We start from the raw sequence: 19,820 nt of genomic DNA, 5'->3' as shown, positions 1-19,820 counted from the left end.
TGGGCCAGAAAGTAGAGGAGTCAAGGCGCTTGCTGTGCATCCGCCGACCCCAGCTCAGATCCCCATCACCACAGAGGGTCCCTAGCACCACCAGGGGCCATTCCTGAGCACAAAGCCAGGAGTAGGTTCTAAGCACCACAGGCATGGAGCTCAGGACCTAAAAAACACAAAAACTATGAATAAAGCTGCAGAGGCTGTCACTCAAGCCAGCTCTCAACTGCCTTCCTGACACTCTTCCCAAACATTTCCTACAAGAACCGAAACAATATCCATAACGTCGTAATTTCCCACCTCTGTGTCTTGACTAACAGCACAAATGTATTCAAGTCGTGAGGCCTTTCCTGGCCCCACCTGAGAATCCCGCCCTTCCTTCAAGACCTCACTCATCACTACAACCTGGATGTGAGTCCGGTCATCTTCAGAGCTCGTTCACGTGTGGAAACGGGGAGGTGCTCCTGGGGGCGAGCATACGCTGTATATTCAGGAACCCCAGGTCTGATCCCGGTCGCCACATGGACCGAAAGTACGCCCCCATCTAATATGCAAGCGTGTGCATTTCTTTTTCTGTTGTGTCTTGTGTATTTGGGGGGCCACGCCTGCCTGTTACACCCAGTCTGGGGCCGAGGGGTGGGGGTACTGCTCCTGGTGGTGCTGGGTGATGGGGGGCTAAGTGTGGACCGAGCTGTCTCCCTGGCCCCCTTGTGCCAGCATAGCTGTCAGACCTGTCACACCTGGAGGCTGGGGGAGAAGCTGTGGATTCTCCTGGGATTGAACTCGGCTTTGAACTCCTGGGATTGACATGGGTCAGAAGCTCAGCACAGAAACTTTCTCTGGGGGGCCTGTCCTCACTCGAGGTCTACAGTGTGCCCTGTTAGGCCACACTTAGGGGCCCAGAGCCCCCAGTCACTATGGAAATGACCCTATACCCAGCTCCTCTTCTCCCTGGGACAAGGGCTGCTCCTGTGGTACCTGAGCGCCAGGGAAAGGCGGGGACAGGGCACGGCCTCCTGCAGGCATGTGGGCGAAGCCAAGCTGCTAGTCAGGGTCCCCACAGAGCTCAGCAGGCCTCAGGAGCCACACAGAGCCCGGGGGAGGAGGAGGAGGGAGAGGGGGAGGGGGAGGCCTGTCCTGGGGCCAATTCTGCAAGTCCTTCCGGAGCCTGCACCCCAGGCTCCCTGAGAAATGCACAAGTGTGGTGCCAGCGGGAAGCTTGGGGAGTCTGGAGGGACAGAGGCCACCTCTGCTGGACTGGCAGGAGCCGGGAGAAACCCTGCTGTGGCACCCACATGAGGAGGGGGTGATCCTGGCGAGCCACGTTGCCCACCCCTGCCCACTGACCAGAGGAAACCCTAAGGGCGGGAGAGAGAGCACAGCAAAGGGCACTTGCCTGGCATGTGGCCGACCTGGGTTCAATCCCTGGCATCCCACATGGCTCCCTGAGCCCTGCCAGAAGTGATCCCGGACCACAGAGCCAGGAGTTAGACCCAAGCACCTGTAGGTGTGGCCCAAAACAAAACAAAACAGACACCCAGGGGAGAACGCTGTATGACCTCTGGATTTCTATGGCAACTAGCGGGTCAGTGAGTGAAGGAAGCAGTACCTGCTGCTTCCCTAGTTCAGCCTGGCTGGACAGAAACTGCAGTTCATCTTCCTCTGGCACAGTGCGTGCGACTTAGTCTCCATTCCTACTCCGCATGCACTTCCCAGCTCATCACCAAGAGTCTCTGCCTCCGCTCGGAAGCCTCCTCCTGCCTTGCCTGCCTGTCCTGACGCTGTGCTGTGCTAACGGGGCAGCCGTCTGTCGACGAGCTCTGGGACCAGCAAATGTCGGGGTACCCGCCTGCACCCCTGATGACACAGCGCCTCCTTCCGGGACCCCAGACTTGGCGGGCACAGGCCTCACCCTCCCATTAGACGCCCAGCTCCTTCAGGCACGGGGTAAGAACTTAGTCAGCGTTTCTGAATGGAGGCAGCTGGATGGAGGTGGCTGCCTGGTCCCCATCACACACTCATCCACCAAAAGCAACTCTACTAAGTCACTACCCAAAGTGACAGGGATGAGTCAGCCACCACGCACATCACCCACCACTCAGCAGAGGAGGCCGAGGGGACAGTCGTCTCTGGAATACCAGGCCCCCCTGCACAGGAGATGCAGGATGAGCCCCCGAATGCAAGCCTGTCCCTGAGAGCAACAGACAGCCTCATTTGTGCCGAGAATGCACAACCCTCCCTCCCTGCTGCTCCTGGGGGGCCTGAGGGCTGGGGGCCTGTGGGCCAGGTACCTGGGAGGCTGGGGCCGCCGAGGTTGGGGGCTCCGTGACCCGGATGTGCTGCACCTGGATGGCATGCTGGGTGTAGGTCTGCGGGTCGTGCAGCTGGCCAACGTCCACCGTCGACTGCTGAGGCTGGTGCGGGGAGGTGGCCTGGAGAGGGGGCAAGAGCCAAGGGATGGTGAGGGGAAGCCTTGCAGAGACAGAGGCACCCCAGCATCCAGACAGACAGACTGATGAGGCCAGACAGAGCTTATAAAGCGACACTTCACACTGAGATCCACACCGGCAGACGTGACAGAAGAGCAAGGCTCGGAGACAGGCTCAGAGGACCGGAGCGAGGGCACAGCAGGGAGGGCACTTGCCTTGCACATGGTCAACCCAAGTTCAATCCCTGGCACCTCATAGGGCCCCTCTGGGCACTGCGAGGATTCCTGAGTACAGGATAAGCCCTGAGCACCTCCAGTTGTGAATCCAAAACCTAAACAAACTAAAATAGGCTTATCCAGCATAAGCTACAGGCTCTAGTGAATTCTGGGAAAGAGAAGAACTGCAGCTTCTAGTATCGACGCGAAGGCACAGCCCTCCAGTCTCTCCCTAAACTACTCAATGCTGTGACCTACCTGGCACCAGTTAAAGGAGTTCAAAGAAGATTTGCTTTCAGTGTGTCGTTACTCACTCCGTACAAGAGTGGCTTGAAGTATGATAGAATCTTTGAAACTCTGGGTCAAGTACAGATTCTTCCTGGAATAATCAACATGCAGTGTGCACTCCTACAGCCAATATCCACAATTCCTGATTCCTCCAAAGCCTAAATGAAGGCCCTCCCTCAAGAAAACTAAGCTTGGGGCCGGAGCAATAGTATAGTGGGTAGGGCGTTTGCCTTGCACGTGGCTGACCCGGGTTCGGTCCCTGGCATCCCATATGGTCCCTCAAGCACCACCAGGAGTAATTCCTGAGTGCAAAGCCAGGAGTAACCCCTGAGCATCACTGGGTGTGACACAAAAAAAATTTTTTTAAAAAGAAAAAAGAAAACTAAGCTCAAGTCTAGTGATAGCAGTGACTTCCATTCCTGAGACCATATGATCTCAGAAACTGTACATCTCAGAGACTATTCTATCTCATCTTAGAGACTGCACCATTTCGGAGACTATGCCATCTCATCTCAGAGTCTGTACCGTCTTATCTCAGAGACTGTTCCATTTCATCTCAGAGACTGTTCCATCTCAGAGTCTGTACCACCTCAAAGCAACAAGGCAGCTCCTTGGAGTAGCATGAATACACTTCCTGGGTGTGAGTCACGAACAGTGGTGGGGCGGGGGTGGGGGGGACCCTTTTGTGGCTCCCTGGTGGGCAAGAACGAGTGACCACAGCTCTGCCTCCTCCATTCTAACAAGGACTGACCCCTACAGACTGAGTCAGAATCACCCCTGCTGTTTGAGGCCAGGTCGGGACTGGCTCCTCGGCACATGCTCAGCCTGGGTGCCGGGGAGGAAATGGAAGGAGGCCCAGAAAGAAGTCACATGCCGCTGCCTGTGAAGGCAGAGAGGACAGAGATCGGGATACTGAGGGGCACAGGACCTCACCCGGGTGCCGGGGCTGCTGAGGGGAAGAGCACGATTCCTCCGAGCCAGAAGATACGCGCAGAACATGGCAGAGGGTCCAGCTGTGAACCAGGTGCTTCTGCCCTCGGCTGTCACGCTCACAAGGGCAGCGGCATTCCCGTGGGGGAGGGGGACGGGATATGCACAGGCCACGGGAACTCAGGGGGCACACAAAGGCCGAGAGCACTCGGGAGGGTGGGCACACAGGCCACGGGCACTTGCGGGGAACACAGGCCACGGGCACTCAGGGGGCACACACAGGCTACGGGCACTCAGGGGGAGCACACACAGGAAGTGGGCACTCAGAGGGCACACACAGGAAGTGGGCACTCAGGGGGCACACAGGTCCTGGGCACTCGGGGCATACACAGGCCACAGGCACTGACTGGCACACAGAGGCCAGGCCGTGGGTACTCACCGGGGCTACCTGCACCACCTGCAGCTGGATGTGCTGAGGCGGCTGCAGGCCGGGCGTGGACTGCGACACGGGGATGTACTGGATCCTCTGGTAGTCACCCTGCGGTGTCCGGTAATCGGTGGTCAGGGTCTGGGACAGCTCCGTCATGGCCTGGGTGAGCAGGTCGGTCGTCTGGAAGTCCACAGGGGGCCGTTAGTGCAGGCCAGTGGGTGTAGCTGCTCCAAACCTGTGACTCCTCAGGAAGCAGCCCCCTCCCTGGGGGTCACGGAACCCCCAATGACCCCAAGGAAACTGAGCCCCCTCCGTGGGGGGTCATGGAACCCCCAATGACCCCAAGGAAACTGAGCCCCCTCCCTGGGGGTCATGGAACCCCAAATCACACTTGGGAAACTGAGCTCCCTTCGTGGTGGGTCATGGAACCCCCAATTAGCCTCAAGCTTAAATATAAAAAATGTGAAGTTGGGCTGGAGCGATAGCACAGTGGGTAGGGCGTTTGCCTTGCATGCGGCCGACCTGGGTTCCATTCCCAGCATCCCATATGGTCCCCTGAAAACTGCCAGGGGTAATTCCTGAGTGCAGAGTCAGGAGTAACCCCTGTGCCTCGCCGGGCATGACCCAAAAAGCCAAAAGAAAAAAAAACAGAAGAAGTTGACAAAATGCTGAAAAACTATACATATATATATAATTATATATGTGTATAATTATATACATATATTAAGATAGAGTTTTCATTTAATTGGGGAGTAGTGGGGGCAATGCCCTGCACGCTCAGAAGCTATCCCTGGCTCTGCTCAGTAGTGCTCCTGGCAGTACTGTGCGGTGCTGTGGACTCTAACCTCAGCCAGCCACATGCAAGGCGAGCAGCTGACCCGCTGTACTATCGCTCTGGCCCGGGATTGATCGGTCTTCATTTTGCCAGTGAAACTCCCCCAGAGCCCTGAACACACTTGCAGCAAACAAGCAGCCCTAATATTTCTCCATGTCCTTTCAGAGAGCTGAAAGGCAGTGGCTGGGAACCCAGGTGGAGGATGCCGAGTGACTGGGGCCACCTGTGCAGGGAGCCAAGTATGCAGCTCCGAGCCCGGCTTCGGCACAGTGGCAGAGCCCAGGCTAGCACGGCTGAGGCGCAGCTTCCACCCCCAGCACCACACACACACACACACACACACACACACACACACACACACACACGCGCACACACACACGCACACGCGCGCACACACGCACACGCATGCACGCACTCTCACACACGCACACACACACGCACACTCACACACGCACACGCACGCACATACGCACACACACGCACGCACACGCATGCATGCACTCTCACACACGCACACTCACACACGCACACGCACGCACATACGCACACACACGCACGCACGCACGCACGCACACGCACGCACGCACGCACGCACACCTCGACACACAAGCAGCACTGCGGGCTGCTGTCCCCAGACGCATCCACCCACTTACCACCACCGTCTCGCCAGTGGCACTGTCGGTTGTCAGGACAGCAGGGGCCGTGCTGATGACGGCGGGGGCCAGAGGGGTGTGGAAGGTGTTGGGGAGCTGGGCGTACTCGGGGTGCTTCTTGCGGATGTGCTGCACCATCTTGGTCTGGAACAGGGCAGGGAACACAAAGAGTGATTCTGAGGGGCACAGAACGCCCCCTCCTTCCACCGGGCAGCCACGAGAGTGCCGTGGGCCGCACCCCCTTCTCCACACCTCCCTGCGCCAAGCTTCTGCCAGAAAACAAAAAGAAACTGCAGAGAAATAAGAGACTGGGGTGGGCCCACACCATCAGGCACGGTGACAGAACTTCCCGGCAGCGCCAAGCCCACGGTGACCCGGGGCCTTGGCCAGCAGCAGCACCAGCAACTCCCCCACAGCCAGCTCCTGGGGGGCTGTGCTCCCAGAGAAAAGAGAAAACTCCCACCGGGAAGCCTCGGAGGCTAAGAGGAAGAAGCGGGTGCCCAGCCGGCACTGGGTGGGTGCGGTTCCCCAGGGAGTCCGAGCTGGGCTGATGCTTGAGTCGGGTGAGCGTCCCCCTGCTGCCTGCGCTGTTCGAGGCGCCAGCTCCCCGCCATGCACGCGGCGCCAGCCTACCTTGCTGCTGTACTGTTTGGAGCAGTGCGGGCAGCAGACGGGAGGGGTGGCGATGGTGCCTGTGAGCTGGGTGTGGGTGCTCAGCATGGGGTCCGGCTCTCCAGGGCCAGCAGGACGCAGCTTCCGGATGCTGGGTGGGAGCTCGGCCCCCGGGTGGTTCTTCAGGATATGTGCTTTCCGCTTGCTAGCACTTTTATACACCTGCAAGTTCAGACACTTTGCTGTGACAGCCGGATGGTCCCGCTCCCCTGCTTATAGCGGCCCTCTCCATGCCGGGACACAAGACGGGGGAGACACACGTGACCCAGACAAGCGTCCCTCAGAGTGATGGACAGACAGTGCGAGAGACAGATCAGAGGGGCCGTGGCGCTGCTGGAGTGCGCACATCCGACAAAAATCATCTCTGGGTTTTCTCTCTTTTTGTTGCTGTTTTTCGGATAACAGCTAGCAGTGTCTAGGGGCTACTTCCCCCTTACTGCTCAAGGGTCACCACCTCCTGCAGTGCAGGGGCCCTGCAGTGTGGGGGGCAGAGCCAGGGACTCGTGCTGAGCCTGTGTCCAGCTCTGAGCCACCTCCCTGACCCAGTGGAAATCACCTTTACCCTGGGGGTCGGGAGGAGGGTGCGCAGGATGCAGCTCAGCAGCTGAGAACCAGCGCCTGTGAGACCCTGGGTCTGCCCCAGCACCCCGAGAGTGAAAGGTGAAAAGCGGACAGACTGGGACCGAGAATCGTTTCAGAGGCCAGTTCATTCTTCTATCTTTCTGTGAGAGTCCATGTGTGTGTGTGTGTGTGTCTGTCTGTGTGTGGTTAACTACTTAAGCCAAAAGAGTCTTCCAGAATGTCAGCTATGATTGAAAAACGTTCTTCGTCTGAAAGGAGGTGAAGGGCTGTGCATGACTCCCTCTCAGTAACAGTATATAGACCACAGACAGGAGGAGGAGGCGGCGGCGGAGGAGCACAAGGATGAGGGTGAGGGGGGAGGGTGCTGCCACAGAGGCAGGCTAGGGGCCAGGAGGGGAACACGGGTGGCAGCAGGTGGACACCGGCGAAGAATCAGTGGCAGAAGACCGCACACCTAAAACTCAACTGTGAATAGCTTCATAATGTAATTCACAGTGACTTGAGATACTAGAAAAATAAAGTAAAATACATTTTCCTCAGCACAGGGCCCTAACAGCCTCCATATCCTTGTGTGGCTGTCAAAGTTTGGCGCAGGGTGGTCCCTCAGGCTCCTGGCAAACTTACGAGGCCCAGAGAGAAAAAAGAAAGACTTTCATGTTGGTGGGGGAGAGGGGGAGTGGAGCGTGGCATCATGCCACAGTGCTCAGGGATTACTCCCGGCTCTGCACTCAGCACTCCCAGTGGGCTGGGGGACCCTATGGGCTGCCGGGAATTGAACCTGGGTCCACCACGTGCAAAGCAAGTGCCCTTCCCGCTTTGCTCTCCCTCCGACCTTGACATTTTTAATCACAGCTACACTGTTTAAAGAAGCAAGATCAGACCCTCTGCGCCTAAAGACTTTGATTCCAGAGACCTAACACATTTGGGCATCCAGTGCAGCTTCTTACAGCAATGCACTGGGACTGTGAGCTGGGCCACAACTCCGTGCTGCCCGGGGATGGATCTTTCCTCCCCACCCTGTCTTCCTGCACGGAAAATGGCGGCGGCAGCAACATCCACATGGGAGGAGCCATCTTCTAAGACTCCGAACCCAGAGGTATATGGTTTGTACACTTGGGGCTCCTAGGGAATCATGGGAAGTGGGTATAACTAGCACGCCCTCGGCCCAGATAAATTCGGAGCTGCTGAGAGTGAAACGGACCCTCTGTGCCTAAAGACTTGGATTCCAGAGACCTAACACATTTGGGCATCCCCAGCACAGCTTCTTACAGCAATGCACTGGGACTGTGAGCTGGGCTATGCAATTTCTGGCAGAATTTTCCCTGGACTTTATAGAGAAATCCAAAACCACGCAGATGCTCCACGTCCGCGTGACTTAACATCTCTTAACTGTCAGCAATGTGAAACGGTTCCTTTTTAACAAGTCTGACTTGGGGGGAAACTCCAAATAATAACAGTGAGTTTTTGTTGAAATATTGAAGGTTATTAAAGTAGCAGACATTTCTCTGGACTGTGAACTAAGCAACAGTCCCACGCCAGCCGAGAAGAGGAAATATCCCTCTTTCCCGGTTGTTTCCCATTTTCAGGGAGAGAAACGTGGCGTGGCGTCCACCATACTATGAGGCGTGGGAAGGGGGATGATGGGGGGAAAAAAAAAAGGAAAAGGAAAAAGGGGGGAAAAAAAAGTTATGTACTTGGAGCAGTGGGGCTACATATCTCTTCATTCTCAGCAATGGAAAACTAATTCTCAAATGCTTCCTTGGTAGTAGGGCTCTCTTTCTTGGGGGGAAACTCCAACAACAATAGTGAGTTTTGTGTTGAAATATAGAACGTAATCAAGGTAAAGAGAAAATGAAGTGAAATTAATCAGTTATGCAGTTGGGGGTGAGGGGGTGGGGCGGGGGTATACTGGGGTTTTTGGTGGTGGAATATGGGCATTGGTGAAGGGATGGGTGTTTGAATAATGTATAACTGAGACATAAGCCTGAGAACTTTGTAACTTTCCACATGGTGATTCAATAAAAATTTAAATTAAAAAAAAATAAAAGAAGCAAGATCATAGTGAAACCACAAATATAACTCAAATTTTGATTTTTTTTTTTTTCCCCATTTGAGCCATACCCAGAGGTGCCCTGGGCTTACTCCGGCTCTGCACTCAGGGATCACCCCTGGTCGGTCATGTGAAGGCAGGTGCCAGCCACTGTGCTATGGCTCCACCCCCAGCATGGGTTCTTTTATTTTAGGGGCTTTTTGTTTGCTTGGGGGCCATACCCAGAGATCCTCAGAAGTTACTCCTGGCTCTGTGCTCAGGGATCACTCCTGAAGGGGCCGGGGAACCATATGGCATGCTGGGGACCAAACCCCAGTTGGTCACGTGCAAGACCAACATGCTGCCTGCTGTACTATCGCTCTGGCCCCAGTAAGCTAATTCTTTTTTTTTTCTTTTTGGGTCACACCCAGCGATGCACAGGGGTAACTTCTGGTTCATTCACTTAGGAATTACTCCTGGCAGTGCTCAGGGGACCATATGGGATGCTGGGAATCAAACCCGGGTCAGCCGTGTGCAAGGCAAACGCCCTACCCGCTGAACTATTGCTCCAGCCCCCATAGTAAGCTAATTATTTTGCAACAAAACCAGAGAGACTAGAAACAGCAAGAACAAAGTGAACTAGTTCCTCTATTGGGGCATGGGGTAGGGGCCTCCAGAGCAGGGCTCAGGCCCTGGGATCACTACTACTCGGCTGTGCCCGGCGACGTGGTGCTGCTCAGGTCCAGTCCATTTGAGGGCACTAAGGCTGGAGCCAGCAGTGCTCAGAGGGAGGGGAAGACATGTGACACCAGGGATCAAACTCGGGGCCCTGAGCAAGGGGACATGTGCTCCAGCCCTGAGCAAGCAAGCACCCTGGTCTACTAACTCTGAAGAACTGGAGGGTCAGGGCAATTGCCCCGAGGGCCCGGGAGCACTTTGCACACGGGAGACCCCAGTTCAATCCCAGGCACCACACGGCCCCCCGAGCACCACCAGGAGTGACCTCTGAGCACTGCCAGGTATGTTCCAGCCCCCAACCAAAAGAAAGGGAAATGCTGAGTGGGGTGATGGAGTCTAGGTCAGGCCTGGTGGTGCCTGGTGACCACTCCCAGCTCTGCAGGGTCCCCCCCACCCCCAGCAGGGTTCGGGGGACCATGTGATGCTGGGGATCGAACCACATCAGCTGCATGCCAGGCAAGTCTCAATCCTGAAGCCTCTCAGGCAGAAGGGAACTGGTCTGGCTTGGGACAGGTGTCTCCATGACGGTGATTGTGCCTCACAGACTGGGAGCTTTGACCCCACAGAGCCAGACAAAAGGCAGCTGGCTTCCAACGAGACTGCACCTTTAGCCCTCTCCTGTCTAGGAGGAAATCCCGGGAAAGCCAGGGACACAGGCTCTGGGTGACGGCAGAGACCCCCTGCCCGCAGTGACGCGCCCAGGCCGCGGGGCGCTAAGGTTCCCGCTGAGACAGGCGGGTGGGTCCCTACCTTATCACAGTACTGACAGAAGTAGTCTCGGTTAGGCTTGATGATGGGCAGCGTCAACTCGGGCACCTCCTCAATCTTCATGTCCGGGTGCCTCTTGGACAAGTGATTCACCTGCAGAGTGAACAGGAGCGGAGTGAGCACCCCGGGATGAAAGGCTCGGAGCTGGCGGTCTCGGAGCAAGGCCCCCTGCAGTGAGTGGCCAGGACCAGCATGCCAGGCCCCGCCCAGGCACCCGCAGGCAGCCTTCCCAGGAGTTGACGACAAAGTGGCAAGTGAGTGGGGGGATGGGGGACAGGTGACCCCGATTTCGACTCCGAGGAAGGCGTCAGAGATAGGAGCATCCCTGTACAGACCCGCCTCCGTCCCTCATGCCCCGGCCTTACCGCCCGCACCAAAAGAGATGCAAACTCTGGCTCTGCGTTTGGAATGATGCTCTAGGGCTTTCACTCCTGACACAAATGCATTCTGCAAAAGCCGTTCGAGGTCTAATATGCCACGTGGACTGACCACCCTGAGCCCGCAGCCAACCTGGGTTCCCATAACCTGTTGCCCCTGATGGCGGTTTTATAACCAGAAATAAGAGGCAGCGTGGGGAGCGGATGGGGTGCAAGCAAGACCCCCGCCCCACCCCAGGCTGGAGAAGACCAGGGAGAATGGGATCAAACCGAGGGGAAAGCTGAGGTGTCCCCATCCTGAGCCTGCTTACCAGAGCTGTCCCCTGGCATTGAAGCAGGGCAGAGGGCAGAGGTCAAGGGGCAGAGGCAGAGGGCAGGGGGCAGGGGGCAGGGCTGCAGCAGCCTGAGGGGCAGCACTGACCAGCATGCCTCGGCGCCGGAAGCCCATCATGCACAGGCGGCACTTGAACGTGAAGCTGTCGTAGTCCGAGGACGTGATGCGCGGCTTGAAGGTCTTGGAGCGGCTGATGCGGTCGGCCTTCTTCGCCTCCCTCTCGGGGTTGTGCATCCTCTGCATGTGCTCCCGCAGCTTGTCCTTCCGCTATCCCGGCAGAATTTCCGAAAAGGAAGGGCGGTGGGGAGTGGGGAGAGAAAAGAATCTTTATATAAAGTCGCACGCTCGCCATAGTGTGTCACTGCCCTCCATCAGGGAGTGAGCGACCTTCAGCCTGTGTCCAGCCCACCTCGATCCCCTCCTCTTCCCCGACCCCTCTGCTGCAGTCTAAGAGTAATTCATGGGCCAGGGCAATAGGACAGCGGGACTAGCATGCAGTCAACAGTCAACCAGGGTTTGATCCCCGGCACCCCATATGGTCCCTTGAGCCCCTGAGTGCAGAGCCAGGAGTAAGCCCTGATCACAGCCAGGTGTGGCCCAAATACAAGAAAAAAAAAAACAATTAGCCAGGTGACCGTGGCTGTATTCTGGTAGTTGCTTGTTTTAGTTACTCAGATTTCACAGAGTGAAACCATCCAGTTAACTGACAATTTTCAAGTAAAGGGGTTAAAGCAAAATCAATACACGTTAGCGGCAACCACAAGCTCCCAAGACACATCCCGGTGGCCACAGAGTGGAATGTACAAGCCATGGTCAGAGTGAGGGGCCTGCCCTGCACCCAGCGGGCACGCCGAGCACTGCGGCGAGCTGGTCTGGGAGGGTCATTTCACTCGAGTTACATTTGGGGTTTCAGGAAGACAGACGGGGCTCTGGTGGAGAGGAGATCGAGGGTACCTGGACTAAACTCGGTATTAAGAACTTGGAGGGGCTGGAATGATAGCACAGCGGGTAGGATGTTTGCCTTGCACACGGCTGACCCGGGTTCGATTCCCAGCATCTCATATGGTCCCCTGAGCACTGCCAGGAGTGATTCCTGAGTGCAGAGCCAGGAGTAACCCCTGTGCATCGCCAGGTGTGACCCAAAAAAAGTTAAAAAAAAAAAAAGAAGAAGAAGAACTTGGAGACAGCTTGATAATGGAGGATGGGGGATCCTGGATGTACAAAGCCGGGTGCACACCGATATTCCCACACAACTAACAAAAGATGATAATCCCACTAAATCCCAAATGAGTGTAAGCACCAATCTGGGAGCTCCTGAGAGCGACAGTATTATCCACCTGGACGGGCCACGCCCACTCCTGCTCTGAGGAGTGATCTAGTGATCCACCTGGCTTCAGTCCAGAGAGGAAATTAAAACTGCTCGTGAAGACAAATTCAGGGATGAGAATTCTCACCGAATTTGCAAAGCCCTCTGAGATCTGAACCCTTCCTATGGCAACTGATCTTTCCCTATCATTGTAACAATAGTGGTTGGGTTTGTTATTTTTTTTGGCGGGTGGAGGATGGGGAATGGGAGCAATCGTTAGTGGGGTGTGGGGAGGGAAGGGGGCTGGGGCCACTCCCAGCAACTTGCTGTCAACTGGGCTGGCTGGGTCCACATGAGGGCCCCAAATTGCAGGGGTGCTCTGGGTCCCCCAGGACTACACTGTGGGGGCGTAGGGTCCGTGTGGAGCCAGGGATGGAACCAGGGTCGACTGCATGCCAGGCCTGCACCCTCAGCCCTGTCCTGTCTCTCTGGCCCCAGCAGCTGTGCTCAGGGGTCACTCCTGGTGGGGTGTGAAGGACCGTATCCGGTGCAGGAGATGGACGTGGAGCCAGGCATGTGCAAGGCAAGCATGTCTCTGGCCCAGTGGTCATTTTCAGGGTGCATGTCCCTCTGACCTGGGTCCCCCTGCAGTCAGAAGGTCCTAGGTGGCTGCTACAAAGGGGGTCGAGGAGTTGTCAGACCCACTCTTACAGCAGAGCACAGGGAGGGCTGTAGCGGGGGCAGGAGCAAAACAACTCTGGGGACACAGAGAAGCACTTAATCTGGTGAGGGGTGGGGCAGTCAACAGCCTGACACACATGACCGCATCCAGGTGGAACGATGCTGGACGTGGGCCAGGTCGTTTCTGGCCGCTGAGGGCTGGAGCGCAGCCCAGAGCAGAGGAGGGCGGCGCCCTGCGGCTGGCCCCAGCAGGACTCAGGGCAGCCTCACTGCTGCAGGGGGTGGGGGGCCAGGGATGCCACCTGGAACCTGTCTATGTGTGGGCCGACCCGGGCTTCCCAGAGACTTGGGACAGAAGGTTCGTTTTTAGAAAATGTCCCTGGAGCGACAGTACAGCGGGGAGCACGTTTGCCTTGCACGTGGCTGACTGGGGTTTGGTCCCTGGCACCTTACACGATCCTCTGACCCCACCAGGAGTGACCCCCGAATGCAAAGCCAGGAGGAAGCCCTGAGTAGCACCGGGTGTGGCCCAACTGCCCCTCAACGCCCCCTTTCAAGAAGAAAAAAGGGGGCCGGAGCGATAGCACAGCGGGTAGGGCGTTTGCCTTGCACGCGGCCGACCCGGGTTCGATCCCCGGCATCCCATATGGTCCCCCAAGCACTGCCAGGAGTAATTTCTGAGTGCAAAGCCAGGAGTAACCCCTGAGCATCGCTGGGTGTGACCCAAAAAGCAAAAAAAAAAAAAAAGAAGAAGAAGAAGAAAACGGCCATACTCAGAACTGGTTCTCAAAGGTGTGTGTTGGCCACCTGGCGCCCCTGTCTCGGAGGCACGGTCCCCTGGCACCCCTCCCCGTCCCCAAGACGGCACAAGCTGCAGCCGGGCTCTCCCGGGCGGGGGCGGGAAGGGAGCCGGGGCACTGTGTGGGTCTGGGCAGAGGTGGTGGGGCCCCTCACTGTCCCGCTCCCCTCCCCAAGGCATTCCCTGCTGCCCACCCCATGTTGCAGTGGACAGGCCTGGCGGGCGCAGGTGCCCGGGCTCCCAAGAACGCCGGGCTCTGGGTCCCTAGACCGGAACTCCAGAGGGGCGGCGTCCCGGCTGCTCTTGGTGGCTTTGGACTTGGGGCCACACGCAGCGGCGCTCGGTCTGACTCCTGCCTCCGAGCGCAGGGAGGGTGCCGGGAATTGCAGCCCCTCAGACGGCCCCCCACCCCCCTCCAACCCCCCTCTCCCTCCCCATCCCCGGGCAGCGACACACCTTGAACTGCTTCCCGCACGTGGAGCACAGGAAATCTTTGCGGTCCGAGTGCCGCAGCATGTGCAGCCGCAGCTTGTCGGGGCGGCAGAAGGCCTTGTCGCACTCTGTACACTGGTAGATCTTCTCCGAGTGGAAGCTCCGCACATGTTTCTTCACCTGGTGGCATGGGGACAGAACGCCAAAGGGCGCGGGAGTCAGGCCCCGCGCGGCAGCGGGCCGGCCGCTAGGGGGCGCCAGAGACGCGGAGACGGTCCCGGCGGGCAGGCCGCGGCGCTAGGGGGCGCCAGAGACGCGGAGACGGTCCCGGCAGGTACCCGTGGCGCTAGGGGGCGCCAGAGACGCGGAGACGGTCCCGGCAGCGCTGCAGCGCGAGGAGGGACGCCAGGGGCCAGCAAGCGGGGCTGGGGCGGCGGGAACGGGGCTGCGGGCTCAGTCTCATCTCCAGGGGCTCATTTTTCTTTTTCTTCTGTGTTTTTTCGATGTATATAAAAATAGTTTTTATTTAAATGGACTGGAGCGACAGCACAGCGGGTAGGCGTTTGCCTTGCACGCGGCCGACCCGGGTTTGACTCCTCCGTCCCCCGCGGAGAGCCCGGCAAGCTACCAGAGTATCCCGCCGCACAGCGGGCCTGGCAGGCTCCCCCTGGCGTATTCGATATGCCAAAAACAGTAACAGGTCTCACCCTGGAGACGTTACTGGTGCCCGCTGCAGCACATCGATGAGCAACGGGACGACGGTGCTACAGTGCTTCATTTAAATAAATCTTACTAAAAACTATAGGGAAAATTTAAAAATTCTTCCTCACTTTTTTCTTTCTTTCTTTTTGTTTTTGGATTACACCCAGTGATGCTCAGGGTTTACTCCTGGCTCAGTGCTCACAAATCACTCCTGGCAAACACCTACCCCCGCTGTGCTATCTCTCCAGCCCCTTCTACGATTATTTTTCTGCTTCTAACAAATATACAAGTTGGCTCCTTTTTAGGAACTGGTCCTTTTATCGGTTTTTATAGGGAAATAGAAAGAAATAAAACTTCCCACTTATGAGGGAAATGCAATGCCAGCAGAACTTCTGCCTAGCTGGGACTCATTCCTTGCACTTTACATCATTAAAGAGAGTTTCCTCAAGGACCATCTCTGAGGAACTTCACAGCCTCCTCGCCTAAACTAGCCGACAGAGGGGCTGGGGAGATGGCATGTGAGGTAAAGCATGGGCCTCGCCTCTGTGCATCCACACGCGGACCCCCACACTATGTGCCCCCCCACCCCTAGTACTGCTGGGCGTATTCCTGGTGACACCCACGTCCTGCTGAGGTGGCCCTGCGTCCCCCAGCACTGCCGGTGTGACCCAGGAGAAAGAGCTGTGAACAGGAGGTGAGCAGTGCGTCACAGCACACTCTTCCAGAAGAAACTCTGCTGTGTTATTTTCGGAGACTCTTCTGCCACTGGAGTCCAGCTTAAAGCATCTGTTCTGTGTTCAGTGAGAATGTTAGCAAGGCTCCCTACGCCAGCAGCACTGTGATTAGACCCTTCCCGTCTGTCTGCTTCAGAAACCGAGAGTGAAAGAGAGCGTATCAGGGCAGACATGCAGTAACACCAGAGTAACAGGATCATCGCCTGAAGCCCAACTGAAGTGACGAATAGTCTTCGATTCACCCTTACCACTGTACTCCGGGAGACAGGACAAGAGGCAGTCATGCTAGATGCAGGAGTGTTTTATAAACCAAACTGCTTCCTCCCAAAATACATGATCTGCAGATCAAGGCAGGGAACCACAGTAACAAGGAGAAAAGAATTTTCAGGCCAGGAAATGGGAGTATGCCTGCACAGGCTCTGTACAAGTTCTTTCTTTCTGTTTTTGTCTGGGGGGGGGGGGTCACACTGGCAATGCTCAGGGCTTACTCCTGGCAGACTTGGGGGACCATATGTGGTTCCAAGGATCACATTCAGGTCAGTTGTGAGGAAGCTCTGTGGATGCAGGCATTCTTTGGACAGGACTGAGGTCACATTCAGGGAAGTCTAAGAAAAACCCCGGAGTAGGGAAAATGAGGAACAAAGAAATACGTGAATGAGCTTCAACAGTTTTACTCTCCCTGGCCCCTCTATATATTTTCTGCGTGGTGGATTTAGCAAGGAGTAAAGAAGGCCCAGTTGACAACCAGATCTGAAAGCTTGTCCCATGAAGCACAGCGTCAGTGCTTAAATACCCACACGTGATGCACACCTGGCCCCAATCTAGTGGGACTGGAATACTGCTCTAAAGCCATTTCAGAGAAGGGAAGAAAACGTGGGCCTCTGGGTGTTCTCAATTTTCCCCAAACTTACATTTCTTTCACCCAGGGAATGAAGTGTGTTGGGATCTCAGCAGTGGACACCCACCTGGATAAAGTCTGGGAACCGTTTCTTACAGGTTGGGCAGGTAAAGTAGCCATCAGTGATGTGAATGACCACATGGTCCTTCAGCAAGTCCAGACGGTCAAAGGACTCGGGGCAGAAGATGCAGGAATAGGTCTTCTGGTCCGAGTGCAGCTTCATGTGGCTCTCCAAGGCCGTGCTGCTGATGAAGCCCTTATTGCAGAGGTCACAGGTCAAAGGGCAGTTGCCCTCTCGCCCGTGGAAACGCAGGTGCTGGTCCAGCTTGTCCTTCTCCCGGAAGGCCTTCCCACACTGCAGGCATTTGAAAGGCCGGAAGGACTTCCGGATGAACAGATGCTGGAGAGCTGCATTCTGCAAGACACACACGGAGGGTCACTCAGCGCTGTACAGGCCCCAGCACGGAGAGGCCAGGTGCTGGCCGCTGCAGGCTGGTTCCAGGGAGAGCCAAGCGCAGGACATAGCATGGACAGGACTTCCTGGTGAGTCAGGAGATATGAATGACGCTGTCCCCAAAGTGTTCTCCCTGGAGAGACAGGGCTGTGCTTGGGGCAGGTCTGTGGACGCAGGTGTCCTTTGGACAGGACTGAGGTCACATTCAGGGAAGTCTAAGAAAAACCCCGGAGCTGGGAAAATGAGGAACAAAGAAATAGGCAAAATAGCTTCAGCAGTTGATTGAACATCACTGGTGAAGCCCTTAAGGAAAAATCTAACGTGATTAAAATGTTCAGCAAATAAGAGACAATAAAACACCTGAAAAGCAGTCCATGGCAGGGCTCTGGCGGCTCCCCGAAAGGCTGTGATTTTCTGAGACTGGGTAATGGTGGTGGTTGTTCAACTGTGCTGATATGCTCGGCCACAGGCTCAGAAACCCCGTAGAACAGGGAGGGCTGAGAGGCGGCTGTGCACGCTTCACGGTGGGAGATCCAGGCTCGGTCCTGGCATGGTCCTAGACACGCAGCACCACCTCCCCACACCCGAACACTGCTGGAAGTGGGCCAGGAACCAAGGCCAAAAGTCACCCAACAAATAAATAAATAATAATAATATACAAGAAAAGAAAAATAAATGTTTGAGAGCCCGAGAGATAGTACAGTGCTGAAGGCGCTTTCCTTGAATTTGGCTCATCTCAGTTCAATTCCCAACACTGCACATGGTGCCTGAGTACAGCGGGAGGGACCCCCCCCTCCCGAGTCACAGCCAGGAATGAGCCCTGAGTACCACAGGAGGGACCCCCCTCCCGAGTCAGAGCCGGGAATGAGCCCTGAGTAGCACATGAGGGACCCCCCTCCCGAGTCAGAGCCGGGAATGAGCCCTGAGTAGCACATGAGGGACCCCCCTCCCGAGTCAGAGCCGGGAATGAGCCCTGAGTACCATGGTAGGGACCCCCCTCCCGAGTCAGAGCCAGGAATGAGCCCTGAGTACCACAGGAGGGACCCCCTCCCGAGTCAGAGCCGGGAAAGAGCCCTGAGTACCACAGGAGGGACCCCCCTCCCGAGTCAGAGCCGGGAATGAGCCCTGAGTAGCACAGGAGGGACCCCCCACTCCTGAGTCAGAGCCGGGAATGAGCCCTGAGTACCACAGGAGGGAACCCCCCTCCCGAGTCAGAGCCGGGAAAGAGCCCTGAGTACCACAGGAGGGACCCCCCTCCCGAGTCAGAGCCGGGAATGAGCCCTGAGTAGCACAGGAGGGACCCCCCACTCCTGAGTCAGAGCCGGGAATGAGCCCTGAGTACCACAGGAGGGAACCCCCCTCCCGAGTCAGAGCCGGGAAAGAGCCCTGAGTACCACAGGAGGGACCCCCTCCCGAGTCATGGCCGGGAATGAGCCCTGAGTAGCACAGGAGGGACCCCCCTCCCGAGTCAGAGCCGGGAATGAGCCCTGAGTACCATGGTAGGGACCCCCCTCCCGAGTCAGAGCCGGGAATGAGCCCTGAGTACCACAGGAGGGACCCCCCTCCCGAGTCAGAGCCGGGAATGAGCCCTGAGTACCACAGGAGGGAACCCCCTCCCGAGTCAGAGCCGGGAAGGAGCCCTGAGTACCACAGGAGGGACCCCCCCTCCGGAGTCAGAGCCGGGAATGCGCCCTGAGTAGCACAGGAGGGACCCCCCTCCCGAGTCACGGCCAGGAATGCGCCCTGAGCTGAGCAGACTGTGGAGCCCTCCCAGTGAAAAACATCTTGAAAGGGTGTATTTTATGGTTTCTGAATTCTATCTCCATTTAAGGAAAAGAAAGGAAAGAGAAAGTAAAGGCTGGATTTACATGGATGTGTTTGTTCACAGCACACTGGGAAATGGAATGTGAATGTGCACCAACTTGCTCGTGCAAAAGGCAGAGGATGCGTTCCCGGTGCGGTTTATTAGTCTTATGGTTAGAATGTGTCTGAGGGCCAGAGAGATAGTATAGTAGGTAGGGCACCTGCCTTCTGGCCAATCCTGGTTCTATCCCAGCACCCCATATAGTGCCCCGAGCACCGCCAGGAGTGATCCCTGAGAGTAGAGCCAGGAGGAACCCCTGAGCACTGCCAGGTGTGGCCCCCAAACAAAACCTAACACAGAGTGTGCTCAAGTGTGGACAAAGATCAGGGGCATGGCTGTGTGGCCAGTCATCTGAATGCACATCCAATTCTGATGAGCATCCTGTATATTCACGCACGCGCTCCTGGGACTCCGAGTAAGAGGAGGGGACTCCTCGGCACAAATGCAGGACTGGGTGGAGAAACAATGACCACGCCACGGCAGGCTGGACCCCTGGGTCACCTTCATACATGGGACACAAGCACCATTTCATGACGCTGTCAATCAGAAGACTCACTCGTACAGTCCTCAGAGAACCTGGAGAAAAGTGAACTTCTAGACAGATCTGAGGGGGAACAGCTTGTTTCAGGGCCAGAGAAAGGAAGGGAAGAGCTTCCACTGGGAGCTTCAAATGTTGCTT

The 19,820-nt window shown here is 56.6% G+C and overlaps 1 protein-coding gene across 1 annotated transcript in view; it reads right to left on the bottom strand.

The window, feature by feature from the left end:
• PRDM10 (PR/SET domain 10) overlaps positions 1-19,820 on the bottom strand; it is an 88,717-nt gene that overhangs the window by 12,471 nt on the left and 56,426 nt on the right. Inside the window, exons 12-19 of the mRNA XM_055133288.1 lie at positions 16,891-17,238; positions 14,514-14,669; positions 11,359-11,538; positions 10,543-10,653; positions 6,405-6,605; positions 5,772-5,915; positions 4,293-4,463; positions 2,283-2,423 (exon numbers count right to left, since the gene is read on the bottom strand). Coding sequence (XP_054989263.1) covers positions 2,283-2,423; positions 4,293-4,463; positions 5,772-5,915; positions 6,405-6,605; positions 10,543-10,653; positions 11,359-11,538; positions 14,514-14,669; positions 16,891-17,238 — 1,452 coding nt within the window. The remainder of the gene's footprint in view (positions 1-2,282; positions 2,424-4,292; positions 4,464-5,771; positions 5,916-6,404; positions 6,606-10,542; positions 10,654-11,358; positions 11,539-14,513; positions 14,670-16,890; positions 17,239-19,820) is intronic.

This window comes from Sorex araneus, chromosome 3, assembly GCF_027595985.1.
Source record: "Sorex araneus isolate mSorAra2 chromosome 3, mSorAra2.pri, whole genome shotgun sequence".
Lineage (NCBI taxonomy): Eukaryota > Metazoa > Chordata > Mammalia > Eulipotyphla > Soricidae > Sorex > Sorex araneus.
This window is presented reverse-complemented; position numbering and strand designations above follow the sequence as displayed.